Source organism: Antedon mediterranea, chromosome 6 (genome assembly GCF_964355755.1).
Source record: "Antedon mediterranea chromosome 6, ecAntMedi1.1, whole genome shotgun sequence".
Taxonomy (NCBI): domain Eukaryota; kingdom Metazoa; phylum Echinodermata; class Crinoidea; order Comatulida; family Antedonidae; genus Antedon; species Antedon mediterranea.
This window is the reverse complement of record NC_092675.1, coordinates 5,116,912-5,134,125: the sequence shown is the minus strand read 5'-3', so window position 1 is coordinate 5,134,125 and position 17,214 is coordinate 5,116,912. Positions and strand designations below refer to the sequence as shown.

At 31.5% G+C, this 17,214-nt stretch overlaps 2 protein-coding genes across 3 annotated transcripts; one reads left to right on the top strand and one right to left on the bottom strand.

Annotated features, from left to right (window-relative positions):
• Positions 1–315: 315 nt before the first annotated feature.
• On the bottom strand, positions 316–3,753 carry LOC140051515 (marginal zone B- and B1-cell-specific protein-like). Its single transcript, XM_072096759.1, has 4 exons — positions 3,390–3,753; positions 2,415–2,527; positions 2,064–2,168; positions 316–1,660 (listed from the first exon to the last, which is right to left on the bottom strand). The coding sequence occupies exons 1-4, from the start codon at positions 3,651–3,653 to the stop codon at positions 1,471–1,473; spliced, it is 672 nt and encodes a 223-aa protein (XP_071952860.1). The 5' UTR covers positions 3,654–3,753; the 3' UTR covers positions 316–1,470.
• Positions 3,754–4,723: 970 nt separating this feature from the next.
• On the top strand, positions 4,724–13,019 carry LOC140051443 (uncharacterized). 2 transcript variants are annotated; one of them, XM_072096660.1, is made up of 14 exons: positions 4,724–4,914; positions 6,524–6,654; positions 7,076–7,152; positions 7,519–7,779; positions 8,276–8,537; positions 8,849–8,904; positions 9,242–9,283; positions 9,793–9,882; positions 10,226–10,312; positions 10,647–10,721; positions 11,356–11,424; positions 11,738–11,857; positions 12,172–12,237; positions 12,538–13,019. In XM_072096660.1, exons 1-14 carry the CDS (start codon positions 4,909–4,911, stop codon positions 12,813–12,815), a joined length of 1,620 nt encoding a protein of 539 aa, XP_071952761.1. In that variant the 5' UTR covers positions 4,724–4,908; the 3' UTR covers positions 12,816–13,019. The 2 variants fall into 2 exon arrangements, with proteins under 2 accessions (XP_071952761.1, XP_071952760.1); XM_072096659.1 differs by having other exon boundaries at positions 4,725–4,914; positions 9,239–9,283.
• The last annotated feature ends 4,195 nt before the right edge of the window (positions 13,020–17,214 follow it).

Below are 17,214 nucleotides of genomic sequence, written 5' to 3'. Positions count from 1 at the left end.
TTTAGGACAAATAAGACAAAGTGTAATGCCGGGCCACATGCATTCTGTTCGTGCAAAGCATTCCAGACTCAGAGACTCGTCACTAGTAGCTAGTAGAGAAGACTGTAGTCCTTTCTTATGGATGAATTATTATTATTTATAAATATTACATACCAATAATGCGGGGCAAGAGCGAATGAATCGATTATTTTCATTCATGGACTGGCCTAACGAAAATTGCTTATAAAAAGCAATGAAGAGATAATAAGGATAGACCTAAACATAACCATTACTATGGCCACGAGATAAAATCAGCAAAACGATCATGTTCACCATAATATTGAGTTGCATACCGTTTTATTCATACTATTACAATATAACCACAAAACAAAATGCATATAAATACTTTTTTCTTTTATACATTTTGTTATTTTATCTTCTTAAACTTTTAGTTTATTAATTTCCAGTTATAAAGAATTATAATATTATGTTCTAATTTCAAAATACAAAACAATGAAGCATTATGGATACCAAACAATGAAACATTGTAATCCATATGTACATCATTGCATCTGTAACACACCCTAAAATACACGATTATAACATGCACCTGAAGAATACAATCATTATACAGTAGTATAATAGGCCAGGTGTGCAGAGCTAACTAATCATTTTTATATCGTAAGTTTTTTCTTACAATGTACAAAAGCGTTCGTTAACGCTTGGTTTCCACTAGCAACGCAAGGGCGTAACGCAACGCAAGTGATTTGACCAATCTCAATCGATGGATTATTCAAAGTATTGTTGGTCTATGCATGGAAACATATACCACCGATTATATAAATCTATTTTATAAAAATTGATATAATTTTGTAATTAATTTGCTGAACATGCACTGTCAATCATTCTAATAAGAATGTCAAATACCAGTAGTGCTTAGTTTGAATATTTATAGTGTATGAAAATGACAACATTATTTCGTTATATTTCCGTGTATTTAAAAGAAAATTATAATATAATATTTTTTTAATATTAGGATTATAATACTCTAATAATAAAAATACAAGCTATAAATGTTGTACGATAATAATATGGAATGTGAAAGTATAAATATTAAACACTAAATATTTAAATAATATTTTATCGATATACGAAAATAAAAAACAAATAATTTTAAGGGTTAGAACAGTTTGTTCGAGAACTACATTTTTCCAAAAATATAAAAAATGTTTGTTTTACTTTTACTAAATACTAAAATTGGCCAAAAATGTCCACCTCACGTAGGTATACTTATATATAACAATTAATGTTACACAAATACAAAAGCATATATCATTAAAATATCCTGTGTAACGTTGTTCTTATAACAACAGAAAACAGCAATAAATGAAGAAAGTACATTTAAAATGTAAAGCATTAAAATGTATATAATAAAGTAGTAAAAACTTATATTTCAGGAGAAAAAAGAATTTTAAAAATATAACCTAAATTTTATAGTTCTTCTTTAGATTTTTGTTTCTTGTTTTTCTTCTTTTTACTTTTCTTAGTTGGTTCTTTATAATTGTAGCAATCCTGTCCAGGTTGTCTACATACAAAATCTTGTAGTTTGCCTTCCTTGTAAGCCTCATATATCTCTTCCTCGCCCAGTTCACCAACATATGTATCACACAGCTGCATTAGCCTGAACATACAAATTATCATTAAAAATGGATATCAATCATAAAAATATGACCACCTATCAATATAACTAAAATGATGTCACAATACAAACAAATTATATAATTTTCATCACATCACATAACATGTATAATTATTTTATACTTTTAGGTACAGAGTACTCTAGCTGTTAGTTGTTGGGTTTCATGACATAAAATTATTTTATTTTTTTGTTTGCATATTTGGGCTTAAATCTGTACCCAATCATCATTTGATTATGACTCCAAATCAAGCAATTGGCCAAGAACATCATATAGACAATTTCTTTTTCAAATAATATTCTTATTAATATTCTTTCTGAGAATCAGTACATTTTTACATCTGACCCAAAAATCCATAAAGGTCAATAATATTTAAAACAAAAATACCTTCCAGGCCATTTTCCTCCACCAGCCATCACTCCTGGCACATCAGCTGTTTCAAGACCTGGTCCAGACAGCCTGGGTATTCCCTTGATCTCTTTCACTCCAACACTGTATTAAGAACAAACAAAACAAAAACATGGATGCTGCTAAATTAAGAAAGGAAGAAGGTATGGGCGGATGAAGAGAAAAGTCAAAGACAGAGAAGAGTTGCAGAAGGATGTCAAGAGAGACTTTCTTCTTTCGAAGGCCTTTGATTGATATGAGCATGGTTGCTAACTCACAAGGCACAGACAGTATTGTACTAGCCCAGTAAATATTATTTCTCAGTGTTGCCTTATTTAAATGGTTGCTTACTTGTCAAATTGACTTCCGCAGACATCTTCAAAAAGGTCAAGTATTTCAGATTCAGGTAGATTCTTCTTAAGTGATGGACGTTTCTTATTTGCTGTATCAAACTTTTCTTGCATCTAAAAAGTGTACAAGAAAGATAGAGAGTTCAATATAAGTTTTATAAAAGTTAAAGTTTATAAAATCTATACTTTATTCAGTAGTACAGTACAGTGTTTTTATTGATGAAAATTTAAAACAGTGAGAATTAATAATAATATAAATTTTGCCCAAACAGATCATTCACACATTTATTTGCATGATCACTCCAGAATCATTGTAGTGCATTGTTTAAAAATCAATAGATTAAAAATGTCAATAATGTGTGAAGTTGTTAATTGGAAACAATACACTGATTGTCAAGAGGTGAGGAGCTTCACAAACAGCTGGTTTTGTATTTTGATTTTAATGGTTTTTTGTTTTTTATAAGTCAAACGTCCAACAAACTGGTTGGTATAATTTCTATTAAAAAAAATGTTATGCCTAATAGTAATTATTATGCTTCATTAGGATTGTGGTAAAAATGTATTTTTTGAGAAACAGATATTGGAAAATGTTAAAATGTTCTTAAAGTCAAATATAGGCCTAAACATTAATTAAACCATGTCCATGCCACCTCAACAACCCTCTTCTAAAATTCTAAAAATGCCTATTTAGTATTTTAGTAGGGCTAGTAGCCTACTTTACTCTAGTTTACAGTAGGAGCTTATCAGCATGGCCTGTCTACCTAAATCAGGTCAGGTGGCTAGCTAGTTAGGCCTAGATCTAGCTCGTATTAGTAATACTAAAGGCCTTCGAACGAACAATAACCACTTTTTATATATAAATATAGGGGCCTAGCTAGCCTATATAGGCCTAGGCCTAGCTAGGCCTAGTTTAGTTCTCGATCCTCAGTCCGATATAGGAATATAGCCCACACCAGGAATAAGAATGGTAACCTACCCTAAAAGTTAGAAGTCTACATGCATCACATTTAAGTGCATCTGGCATGTGTTGTGAATGAGCATGTTCGTCATCCAGGTCCGGCGTCTTGAACGAAAGTTTGCCTGAGGTTGGAAAGTCTTCATCGTCGACTTCTTCATCATCATCCTCGTCGTCTGGGGTAAGTGTCATTCCTTGTAAACTGCAAGTGCATCGATTTACTACGAGAGTAAACCCGATTAACAGTAAAAACACAAGGTTATGGCTTCTTGTTACCACTACCATAGCTGAGTACTTTAAAGATTACTTAAATGAGTACTTTTAATCGTTTCAGCCTAGGCCTAACAAAATTCGACCTCTGCTAAAGCGTCGTGTTGTTCATAAACACGTGAATTGAACCAATGAAAACTAAACACGTTGAGAGCATGTGCAGACAATAATATATAGCGCCACCAGCGTATTACAAATTTATATTATGATCCCACATTATTATAATTTATAGGGGAAACAGTGCTGAGATTATATTATATATACAGACTATATACATTCGACACGTGAATTTATATATTTTATATTATCTGTAAAAAGTAAGACATTCAACATACAAAACACAAATTATCCTGAGATTCTGAATTACAAACCGGTGAAATTTCTTTAGAAAAAAATTCTCTGCCATAAAGAAAAAAAAAACATCGGGCCAAACTGTGAATTGATGATCCGCATAATAATATTATGAAATTGCCGTGAAATTATTATTTTTTTCTTTCAAAAAATCGGAAAAAAACCCTCTAATTGATAAACTTTACACATAAGAACTGGAATATCAACATATCGACAAAAAAGTGACTGGAGAAAACTCTGAAAGTACCAACATGAGTTATTTATACAGTAGGCCTATATAGAAACCAATGATGCCATTTCCTTATGTTGATATTTATTAGGTACACTTGGGTATGCAATATTTGAGACGACCTGACCTTAATGCTATAAAAGGAAATCATAAAGAATAACTTTAGTTCCTGTTCGGAGTGGCTTACTCCAGTGAACCATATCATTTTGTTTTGTCCTTGAAGTACTACCGAGATGGTATTCATAATTAAAGGGTCTACTTTCTTTTGATTGAGGGCTTATCAGCTTTTAGTCTCCAACCGTCAATTTAATTAGGCCTATGTCTAATATTTATTTTTTAACTTCTCAATAATCTAAGACTTTATTTGCTCGTTCACAAATAGCGCTTAAAGGATTGATAATAAAAACTGTTTAAACTAAAAATCGTCTGCTGATATTATTTCATAATAATTATTAATCTTTGTTTAGTTTTTTTTTGTTTTCTTAAATAAATAATGTTCCGGTTACGTTATTAGCGGAGGTGTAATATCTCAGCCATATTATTCGCTGGTATTGGCTCAAAACCAGGAAGCATTGTTTTGTTTGGATCTGACGGCAACGGACAATTTCTAAAACTTATCCTCGTGTACTCCTCGAGAGCGGTTAATACAAGATTAGGTATCATTCTAAAGACAAGATTAATATAGACATCATGGGGGTAAGTTGATCTTGATTTTATAATCACTTTAGAAAAACAAATGGTAGGACTATTTTTATAGAATAAGTCATGGATACCGACTTGACTACGGAGGGCCTATATGGTATATAGGCCCTCTCACATTGTTGAGACTGCTCCAAGTTTACCACTGCTTACCACAGTCTTGGTTTGGATTACAAAAATAAACAGTTGTTGTATAACTCTGTGGTGGATTAATTGTAAGATGCTCTAATGGCGTGTGTTATACTATAGATAATTGCCATATTGAAATGGTACTGTAATATGTAGTACCGGTAATGTTTGTGTATAACGTAACAATTGTGTTACACTTTAGTTACGTAACGGTCTTCAGGACAGTGAAAAGTAGGCCTATTTAATCAGTCACACATCGTTGGAATGCCTTTGAAATGTTATAATAATTCAGTTTAGGTTAGATTTGAGTTTAGTTTTTGTTTAGTATAGGCCAACAATGTGTATAAATAAAATGTGCTAATATAACTGTAATAGTAATCAGATATTCAATTGACGTTTGGAACCAATTTAATAAGGGAACTATAGACCAAAAAATAATGTATTTTCTTGGTTCACCTGTACTTGATCTTCCTATAAATATTGAAGTTGCATTCGATAGATTTTGTAAAGGTTTCACCAAACGTGCATAGAAAAAGAGAAGGGAAATCAACAATGAAAATAATTAGTTCTTTGCTTTTTAAATTCTGTATTACTTCTTGTACATAATTAATTTCAAGTTTCTTGTATTGCAAATAGACCTATTGTTAAATCATTTTGTTTTTAAACTTTTATTTTACTTACTGTATTATGGAAGCACCTTAGCTTCCAAATAAATTATTATTATTATTATTAGGGTTATTCGATCTTTCCTACTGACTGTACACAAAATATAGGCCAGGCTATACATTTTGGCAATAGGCCTATAAGCATGTGGAGTAAAGAATAATTTATTCTTTTCTCCATGCTATAAGTATACACAGTATATAATATAATGTGTAGGCCTAATGCGTGCAATAAGAAATGAATACTGTAAATAGTTAATGTAGCCTACGACCAACGCAAAATGATTTAAGTGAAATAGGTTACCGGGGTCTTTCAAGGAATACAACCTTGTACGTGGTCATGGGGTATGGAATTAGGTACGTCAACAAGGAAATTATTGTATTAAATTCCTGCTTAACATATTATTTTTACTTGGTAGTATTAATTCATATTTAGGCCTGATCACATTAATACCAAAACGGGCAATAAATCCAACAGTTATTTTAGTGTCGACAAAAAACAAAGAATTTCAAACATAATTATGATATTCATCTTTTTAAAAAAGTTACTATTTTACATTCTCAAATATCTTCTTTTTTTTCATGGGTGGGCGGAAAGTGAGGGTTATATATCATTTTCGTTTTATTTCGTATATGTTGTATTTCTCTGTAAGCATAACGCAATTTTGTTCTAATCATTTTATGTTTATCTTTCTGTTTACCAAAAATAATTATGTAATTGTTTTCATATTTTCATAACATAATTGGAAAGGGGCCAATCTTTACCTCAGTCTCATGATAAACGCTATACAACATTTTTTGTTTATTCTTTTCAGGTTTTTAACCATTCATGGCTGGAGATATGTCATATGTGGCTGTTAATGGTTTTAGTCTATGACAGTATGAATATGAAAGGAGGAACGTTTTGTCAAGCTCTCGATGAAGATGATGACGATGATAAATCAAGGTATTATTATCATATCTGTCTTTGTTTTATGTTAATCCACCTGGTCAGTCGAAGTTTCGATTTTGTCTGGAAAATCAAAATGAAAAATGGAATTTCGAGCTCAAGTATTATACGAAACGCCATGTTTTTACCGATATAAAGTTGAAATTCAGTCTAGAACCTAGACTTCTGTGATATAATAAATAAGTTAATTGAATATATTTCTTTTAAAAAAAACAGGAGTAGAACACGTTTTCTTCAATGTCTCACAATGAAATCACGACAGAACTAAAACTTGTCTGATCTCTGGTGCCCACTCGTTGAGTTGAAACTCCCATCAGCGATCGCCTTATATCGGATAATTGCAGTAATTGTGGTTTAATAATCAGGGTGTGTGCGTGTATGTGATATGTCTTATATAATAGACTGTTATATTTCATAGGTGTAAGAAGTACGTTATATACACACAGAATGCAGGCGAATGGAAACATAATAATAATTTACCTTGCCTCATTAAAGGTTTGTTGCACACAATTGTTTTGAGAAACCTTGTTATTACAATAACATCAACTTATATTTATTGGTTAAAATAAAAACAAAATGTATCTTCCTCATCGCTTACAGTACGAATTATTAATTTTAATTAATTATTGACATAGTTTCATTAGCCTAAACCCTGAATCTGTCTGGTCTAATATAACTGGGCCTTCTTATACCACCAACTAAAAATCTGATCGAGACATTGTTTTTATAGTTTTTAAGGCAAATTACCGAGAAAAAACCCATCCGAAATAATATTATTAATTAGGAATATTGAACTTTTAAAAAACAAAAAACAATTTGGCCTAAATGTGAAAAATTTTCATATGATGCTATACATTTCAGCCTCGGGATCAAGTGAGACGTCGTCAATACAGAAGAACTTGCCAATCCATCAGTGTCATAGGTTCGAATCTCTTTGCACAAACTTTACACTTTTCTTGCCAAAATTTGCTGATGATAGTGATCATGCGTTTATGGAAACTGTGTTAAAGGAAAGTGGCTTCGAATCATATCAATTCTATTTCTTTGAAGAAGAAAGTTGTTCAAACTCCGTTTACAGATCTGGAAATCAACATCTGTTGATATGTGAAAACAAAACACAAGGTAGGCATGTGTCTTAATCAGTTTGTTGGTGGTTTTGTAAACTGGTTGTTTTTTAACCAAACGCAATGTTTTTTTGATTAAATCAAATAAAATTATCAAATAATTATTTAAAAAAAACAAAAATGTCAACATGTATTTTAGGAAATCAATATTTATCAAGATAACTTGAATAATGGAGAGTATAAAAAATTTAGAAAAGATCACATAGATAGTAAATAACGTACTGTACTAATTAACAATAAAAATGAACCAAAATTAAAGATGTGGTAGGAAAATTAGTATGGGAAGATACTTTATACCTGCCTATGTACTTTTTGTTATTAAACAAATCAAGTGTACTATTGGTTGACATAACTACCTCATTTTATGTTGTGGAATTTGAGAGTCAATTAGTCTAAATCACAAAGCGCGAGAAATAACGACTGAATATAATGGATTTGACGAATTGAATTGCTTTATTTACACATTGATCATAACAACTGCTTTTATCACCTAGATATCCGGCATGATCCAAGCTTAGACTCGCAGACAGATCCTCCGAATCGACGGGTAACTCCAATTTACAAAGCTCGGAATAATGGATTTGCTTCTGACAATACAACACACGAAATAGACCAGTTTGCTAAAAGTTCAATGTTATTGCATGTGGCGTACGCCCTCACTGGGGTAGCAATCTTCTCGGCTTTTCTTACGTTGAGTGTGTGTTGCGTTAGTCATCATAAACGACGTAAACACACGCTGGATAATGGCAATTACGAGTAAGTTTTACGTTTTTATTTGGACCTTTTTTTATTGTACACAATTACACGAGTCCCTCTATTTTAATATCATGTCGTTCTTCCACCTATTTCGTATGACACTAAGTATAATGACAGCAAGTTAAATTAATTCGCACTTTAAATAACGTTACGTTGGCCCTAAAGCTTGGTTCCCACAGGAGAAAGTTAGAATAATACAAAGCTTGTAATTGGTCAACTCGCTTACGTTGCGTTTACGTCGTTGCTTTACGTCCTAGTGGGAATCAAGCTTAAGTAATGTTATTAATCTACTGACTTTTATGTCTTCATAGCGCCGAATTTAACTTAACTGTGGAAGAGGATACACCACTCCCACCACAAACAGAAGGTTTGTACTTTATTATTATGCTATTGCCCTGTCTCCTATAACACATCATTGTACATTCAACTTTGCAACTTCCTGGGTATTTTTGTTATAGTCTAGTGGTGGCAGCAAAATTTGCTGAACGCGGAGAGCTCCGTTGATATTAGACATATTAAGGGTAGTTTCAGGCAAAAATCTTTGATGGGTACACCATGGATTAATGAATTCATTAATCCATGGGTACACTCAGTAGGGTATTGTTTTATTCTAGCGCCACCACTGGTGGAAAACTGTTTGTTAAATAAGTTAAATGTTGCTGTTCTAACAGTTTTATAAATATCGCCCTCTTTTTTTCTAGTAGCTAATCATGCACGACCGGAACCACAACCTGTTTCAAGTAAAGGTAAACTTAATTCTAATTCCATTGGTTTCTATTATTCACCACAGCATTACCGTTATTCTTACAGTTCAAAAAAGCTAAATAGCTTCTTTTTTTTTAAATTTGTAGCTTTATATTATTTAGGCTATATTATTTGAATCTTTCTGATCTAGGCCGGGTTGATCGTACTACATTTGTTCGCACTAATTTTATTTGAACTTTTAAGTTGTTTTTAAAGAACAATGATTAAACGAAATAACAAATAATGTAACGAATAAAAGACTTCATAGAGTTGTCTAAAATGTGTGTTGGCCGTTATTACATAATCAAAATACATGTAAAAATAAAACAGTTTGACCCTCCTAAATTTGGCATGAGTTGGCTTAGTAAGTTTTGCTAAGCAATCAAATTTATGTATTACATCTTTGATATTTCACTTTCTTCAGATACCAACAGTACTGTACACTATTTAATTAATGATTGTAGTTCATATAGGACTGATTAATAATTAGAATTGTATTTATTTTTAATAGTGAAATTTGAATTCAACAACGCTATCTACAATACATCAGGACTGATCACTACTGTAATTATTCAACCAGATGAAAATCAAGGTGGTGGAGGTAGTAAAATAGATTTGTATTTACATTTTCTTTAATCATAATAATATATTCCATATTTTAGATTCCGCTTTACATTTCTAATGTTTAAACTATAATATAAATAAACTATATTGACAATCGGTGAAGCAAAAAGTGAATTTTAAAAAGTGGTAGAAATTCCATTTAAAACTCGAATGATGTCATCAGAGTTACATCTTCAAAAATGTTAACACTTCTAACACCTTTAAACTTATATCTTCGGCAGACCAAGGACGTTAATAAAGGAATAATACGATTATTATTATTAATATTTCTAATATTACTTTCAATTAAATAATAATTTATGTATGAACATATTTTACAGATTCAAATATTCCTTTGGATCACCAACAAAATGGCCACTGCCATCAAAATGAGCAAGTTCAAAAAGTTCTATCAAAGTCCAACAAAGGTAATTCTTCTAAGATTATTTATATCTTTCACTGGAGATATTAAAATATAAACCAACCTATTACCGGATACCAGCCAAAACAAGTTGTCGTGTTCACTTAAGAATTAAAACACAAAAACTAAGTAAAGTACTTAAATAATAATAATAATAATAATACCGAATCTGTATTGAATTGAGAACCTATTTATATTTCCTTGTACGCCCGGTGAAAATTCTTAGATAAGCTACTTATGGTGTACCATAAGAGTAACACGAGGTGTATATTATGGAGCATAATAAGATGTAGGAACAAGAATCTTATCATTTACTTTGCAACGATGATTTTTGTCAATAGATATTGATAAGATAGGCAGTTCTACATTCCCATCTGGTGAATATCAAGAGTTTGCAGTTGAATTGAAATCAAAAGGTAAAAACTGATAAACACATTATATTCTCAGTATGAATATATAATGAATTCAACAGAATCGTACTTTGAATGTGGTTTTTAGATTTAATTTCACCTATATCTGAGATTTAAATCATTGTTCATGCCAATTGTATTGCGCTTAATATATATAAATTGATTAAGCATTTGCTTATAATATTAACATGTGCTTATATGTTGTTATTTGCAAATACTCTGCTTGAAAAACGATTTATATATCGACACTATTACACAATCACTTCCAGGGACCAAAAATAAAACGTAAAAACGCATTCTGTTTCTAAGCAAAAGCCTTGCACAAACGTACGTAGCTTCTATTTAAAATCGAATGTCCGTCTTTATATAAGTTAAACTGCAAATTACTGAAAAAAAAAAAAACAAACCAAGGTTAGGCCTACTTAATTAGATGCAAAATAAATACAGTTATAAGAAAATCTAAAAAATAGAAGAAACCCGGGAGCTTTCAGAAAAAAAAAACATCCTTCGTCGAATGATAGTTCTTGATATTCCTATAGTAATGACCAACAGGTTATATATGTTGTAACAAACATCGAAATAGTAGAGAAAATGTATATATAATCGATAATTTAAAATATAAATGTACTGTTTTTTTTAGTTAAACGAGTTTTGAGTAACCCGACTTATATAGATGGTGTCATAAGAAGTCCAATTCAAGCAAGACAAGGTAGTCATAATGTTTTCATAATTTTTATTTTCTACTAGTACACTCAACCACGACTCAACTAAATTACAATTGACCAGACACAACAATCCAGATTTTATTTGAATATGTACATATTTTCTAAACACAATTTTATGTAAAACTTTATATTTAGTAATTAGGCCTAAACTTTCAATTTGCAAATTTTCATTTTATAATAAAGATATAAATTAGATAGATTTATAAGAATCTTAGGCCCGTGTGACGTAATCTCGTCAAGAAAATATACTTAATTAATTACAAGTGAAACATATTTGTTTTAAACATTATTTTACAGTTCCAAATAAATCTCTTTCAAGTGGAAACTTAAAATCGTTAAATGCAATTACACAAGCAGCAGAAGCACCGTTACCAAAAAAAGAAATGGCAATAAAATTACCAAAGAAAGAACGGACAGGTAGGCTACACTCACTTATATTTAATTGTAATAATTCTAACATTACGTTTTTGAAGTGGGGTTATATTGAAGACTGCACATGATGAAGCATACACAAAACATTGACTAGTAAAAGCTATCGTTAACTCAATGTTGCTTTTGATTTAAATAATAGGCCTAATTGAAAAGAAATGATAATTTGATCATTGGATCATTGGAGACGTGAGAGCAGCGTGGTCCAATAGGATTGTACCACGCCCTCTCAGTTCTCTAAATAGAATCGTGTTAAAAATTTTTCTCACACAATTCTTTTTTTTTTGTGGTGTAAATTTTAGGAAATTATCAGGTAGATACAGAACAGGCAGGTAAAAAAGAAGAAATACGAATACACAAATCACCAGGTAGGCCAATGGTCAGATGTAATTTTCAAATATCTTTGGATTTTAACAGATATAACCCTTCAAATAAGTTATGTTTCATTTTTAAGTATTTTGTTTATAAAATATTGTTTAATGGAACAATATTGAATTACGTACATATTATTATGCCCTTTTGGTACCCCAGCTCTTGAATGAATAAAGACTGTTATGGGGAAAGTTTGCTTTCCACGTAAACCCGCTACCACTGGGGAGCACTGCCTTGCTACATTTAAATATAAAAACAGAATTGTCATGATACCAGTTGATTTTATACAATTTCAGATGGTAAAAGAGTTGATTCCCCACGAATTGAAGAAAAATATCCTGCTATTCAACCGCGGGATATGAGCTATATGTACGTACAATTACCTAAAGAGTGGTCTCAAAACGTTCCGATAGAAGAACCAACAGTTCCTTACGCATCCACCGATGTTACAAAAACCGTTTTTAATCACGTATCCGTACCAAAACATAGGACTAACGGTCAACGACGTATTGATGACGATGGTGTTTATGAAACATATGACAGATCTAACAGAAAGATCAACAAAGCAGTTTGAACTGATGGTTGCTAGATTTTGACATTGGTGCTGCTTGTGATTGATAACATAAATTGTAAATTATTTATTCATATCAATTATTATATTAAATTATATTAATTGAACCGTTTTATCTATAACTATCTAATAAATAGGCCTAATATAGGCATAACACATATGCCTAACATTCATGTTAAAATATTTCGAAATTTCGTGTAAAGTATTTGACAGATAATTATTAATAAAGTTATAATTGAATAAAAAAGGTATTGTTTATGTTTATGAGAGGTTTAAACTTTGAAGTATATTATCATATTTAGGCGAAGCTATTCTGTCAAATGATTACTTTTAAGGTTCTCCTTTATCGTGTATTTTATTAGATGGTCTCTCTATGAAAGCAACTATAATGCAAAGACATCCAATTATCAACGTTAAACCCATTGCACTCATCAACACTATTGTCACTACTAGACCTCTGTCCATGCCAATCTTCTTATATGCATTTTCCATCAGAGGGGTAACGCTTATAAAATTAGACATACGGGTATTTTCATCAGTTTTCATATTTGCAGTAACGTTAAAATCGTTGTCGTTCGTCACCACATTTCCATGTGTTATCCACTCTTGGATGCCTCCAGTATCCACTGGCCCATTGGATGTGTGTTCACTGCTTTCACTTATGTATTTTCCATCTATGAAGCTGTGTTCTTCTGTCGTAGTAGAAATGCTGTTCTCATTATCATTTATATCACGAGGAATAGTACTTGAACTTTCCTTGCCGCCAAAATGAACATAAGCGCTGGTAACACGAATATTATCCCAACTGTTTGTCTGCTCTATTACGTCAGCAGTAACTATAGTCTTTGTAGCTAAACTCTCAGTTTTAACACTCTTGTCAGAATTGGTAGCAGTTTCATCACCATTTGTAACACCATCGTCTGTTATTCTTCTAGTACTATTAATGTCAGCGGCATTTACTGTAACTTCGTCAGTTACAACTATCTCATATGTAGTCGTGACTATTCCATTTAACTCAATAAACTCGTGGTTGTCTGTGGAAATTACCATTGTATCAGTACGAATTGGTTGTTCAGTTGTAACCTTCTCTTTTGTAGAAATAACCATTGTATCAGTAGCAATTTCCTGTTCAGTGATAGCTTCCTCTTTCGTAACGCCAAAGACATTGACAACATTATTTGTAACATCGTTGACTGTTATAATACTAGTAATAATGTCAGTTGCAACTATCTCATCATATCTCATCATCGTAACTTTTCCATTAGTCTCATTAAACTCTTGGATATTTGCTTCTGTTTTGGTAGCAGCTTTTTCAGTAACTGTAACCATCTTGACATTATTGACATCTTCAGTCGTAACATTGTCACCTGTACCAATGGTCATAAATCCTCCGATGGCAGTAGTACCATCACCGTTGGGGCCAAAATCAACATTCAGATTTTTGACCTCATGATTCGAAGCACTCACTACTTCTTCAGTAAATACATCTTTCATAAAAGTATCAGCACCGTCCACGACGATTTCTTCCGTCCCATTCCAATCTTGTATCGTAACAATCACGTCTTTTCCACTACCGTCATCGTCAGTGATGCTGTTATCGGTATCTCCTATACCTCCTAACATATTTCCATCTTCTTCAGAATCTATCTCTTCTGTCTCAACGACATTAAGTTCTTCAATATTGCTAACGGTATATGCAAATGTTTCTTCTGTATACATAGCGTTGCCATCACTCTTTGTCGTAAGTCCTACTAGGTATAGACCATTCACATCATGGTGACTTGTTGTATTAACACTTTTAAAAGCAATTTCTCTTGTGGTATTTTCAGTATCAATTTCCTCCTTCTCAGGGTACCATGTGTCTGTTCTGTACACAATCTCAGTATAAGTCTGGAATAAATCTTCGGTACTGTTGAAACCACCATAATTGTCGTATTGTGTTGAGTTAATACACTTTCCACTTCCAAAAAATTCACAACAATTATGCGGATATGTAGAATTAGCACAGTGCATGACATTATTATCCTCGTCCCGAAACCAAATACTGCTTGTTTTGTCGCATTTGTTGTTAGTTGTTTGTTTTCCTGAAGTATTGCACTCTTCAGTTAGATCTGAAATCGGTTAAAAGATACAATAATTTTTCTAAAAATAATTTCATCATAAACAATGTTATGGTTGATTATTACTATACTTTATAAGCTGTCTTAAATTGTATTTGAAAACTATGAAAAACGGTGTCTTCAAACGAAAAACAATATTGAAAGATATGGGTACTTCCATTAACTACTCTTGGAATACAAATAACTGTATAACTCAGAATTAATTTTATAATGTATTCAGTTCATTATTGTACAGGTGATCATTAACATACCTATATCACACTGGGTAATCAAATCCATCTTCCTATACCATATGTAACGATAGCGCACCGATGTAAACTCAAACACTTCCTTTTCATCTTCATAAAAAACTGAAATCAATGTGACATTGTTCTTAAACTCGATGTGGATCGTCTGGAATACATTATACCGCGAATTTGTTGAGTTACCTTCACGTACATCAAGTTTATATACATCATTTCCCTTAACTTTATCGATACTTATGTAGTTTTCTCCAATTTCGTAGTTTGATGAGAAGTAAATGACATCATGTCCTTGCTGCTTATGAGAAAGGAAAAGTAATTCAATGGTGGACACTTTTTCCAAAGGTATCGCAAAGTATAACTCTTTGTTGTCCTGTGAACAATCTGAGAAAATAATAAGTGTTTGCCAAATTATTAGTTGCATAATTATTTTGTTTAATACCTACTTGTAGTTGCGGCAACATTTCTCCGCAATGTAGAAAATGGAATATGAGTACTAACAGTGTATAGTTTTATTATATTAAAATATATTATACAATTTGTAGAAAAAAAAAACCTTACTTACTGAAGCTACAAATGTTATAAAACTATCAAACAAACAATCTTATTAATTAAACTTATTTAAATTGAATTTCTGTAACGTAGTTTAATACTAAAATACAATAGATAAGCCTATGTTAAAAATAAAATTAGAAAATGTTGTCTAGCAACATTTACCATAATGTTGCTAAATTATTCCAAGATATACCTGATTCCAACTTCGGAATCTATATCAACAAGTGTAATTCCTGGTTAGTAACAATGAAAAGGGTTCTTACTGGAATCATTCCTAAACTTCTTTCAGAACAATTAATGTTCATACAAAACCATACTGATATAATTTACAATTATTAATTAATTAATTTAAATTAAGATTTTACAACCATTCGCAGCTAACATTTCAAGATAAATGTTGACAGGACCGACTAAAACAAGACTTTCCTATGAATCTAACAATGAACATCATTCGGTTTTCTGTCACAAACTATTACAGTCATAAGTTTATGATTCGGTTGGGAATTAAAAGTTACCTGATCCCAAGTTTCTGTTCATTTCTGGTAATAATGCATCTTTAATAGATATTTGCAAGACAAGTCCAAATAAGAAAGTCAAATGTTTTTCCATATTCGCACTCACTACTGCACCACGTTGTCGATTATTGAACTACAGTATCCTTTGCCGCAGATATTTATTTAAAAACAATTGTGAATTCATGTTTCAAAACGTGAACTGAAAATTTAATTTTAATTGGTTTTAGAGATGCCAAAAATAACTAGTTTATTTGATTTATTTTTAACGTTATTATAATGCAGTAATTTTATTTTAAATTGTTATAATTGATATTGATGTAATTTAGATAGTAGGCCTATTATACGTAATGTATGGAATTTTGAATGTCAACAAGAAATTAATTGAAATGATTGAATTATTATTATTACTTCCTTAGAAAATAATGTTGACAGTTATAATAGGTATGCTTCAAATTCAAAGTCAAATAGCACGCAGGCCTTTATTAACTTGCGTTTTCTACGGTAGTTAAAACGTTTGATACTGTAATTGTTTTGGGTAGTTTTTAATTCATTTTTCAATTTTGCAATTTGGATCAGTGGAGGCCTACATCAGGGACTATCAGTGACCATTATATTTAAATTTAATTTACTTTTTATTTAGTAACGAAATACTGTGTCATTTTAAATACGATATGTACCTTACAATAATGTAAAATCCATTTTTTAAATAAATTATCTGGCCAAGAGATCATTAATAGCATCCCCTGGAAATAGCCTGTTACTAATAAGGACAAAAGGACACCAATGCGGGACAGGTAGAATGAGATTATAATTCATTTTACATATTTGTATTGTTTAACCGTTAAAGAAATTCAACCAGGTGCATACAATAGCCTTGGTATGATTCCTTCACCTGCGAATTGACTTCAGTTGAGAATCACTGGCTGCGTAAGAAGGCCGAGATAGTAAGATGATGGTAGGTCAACGGGCA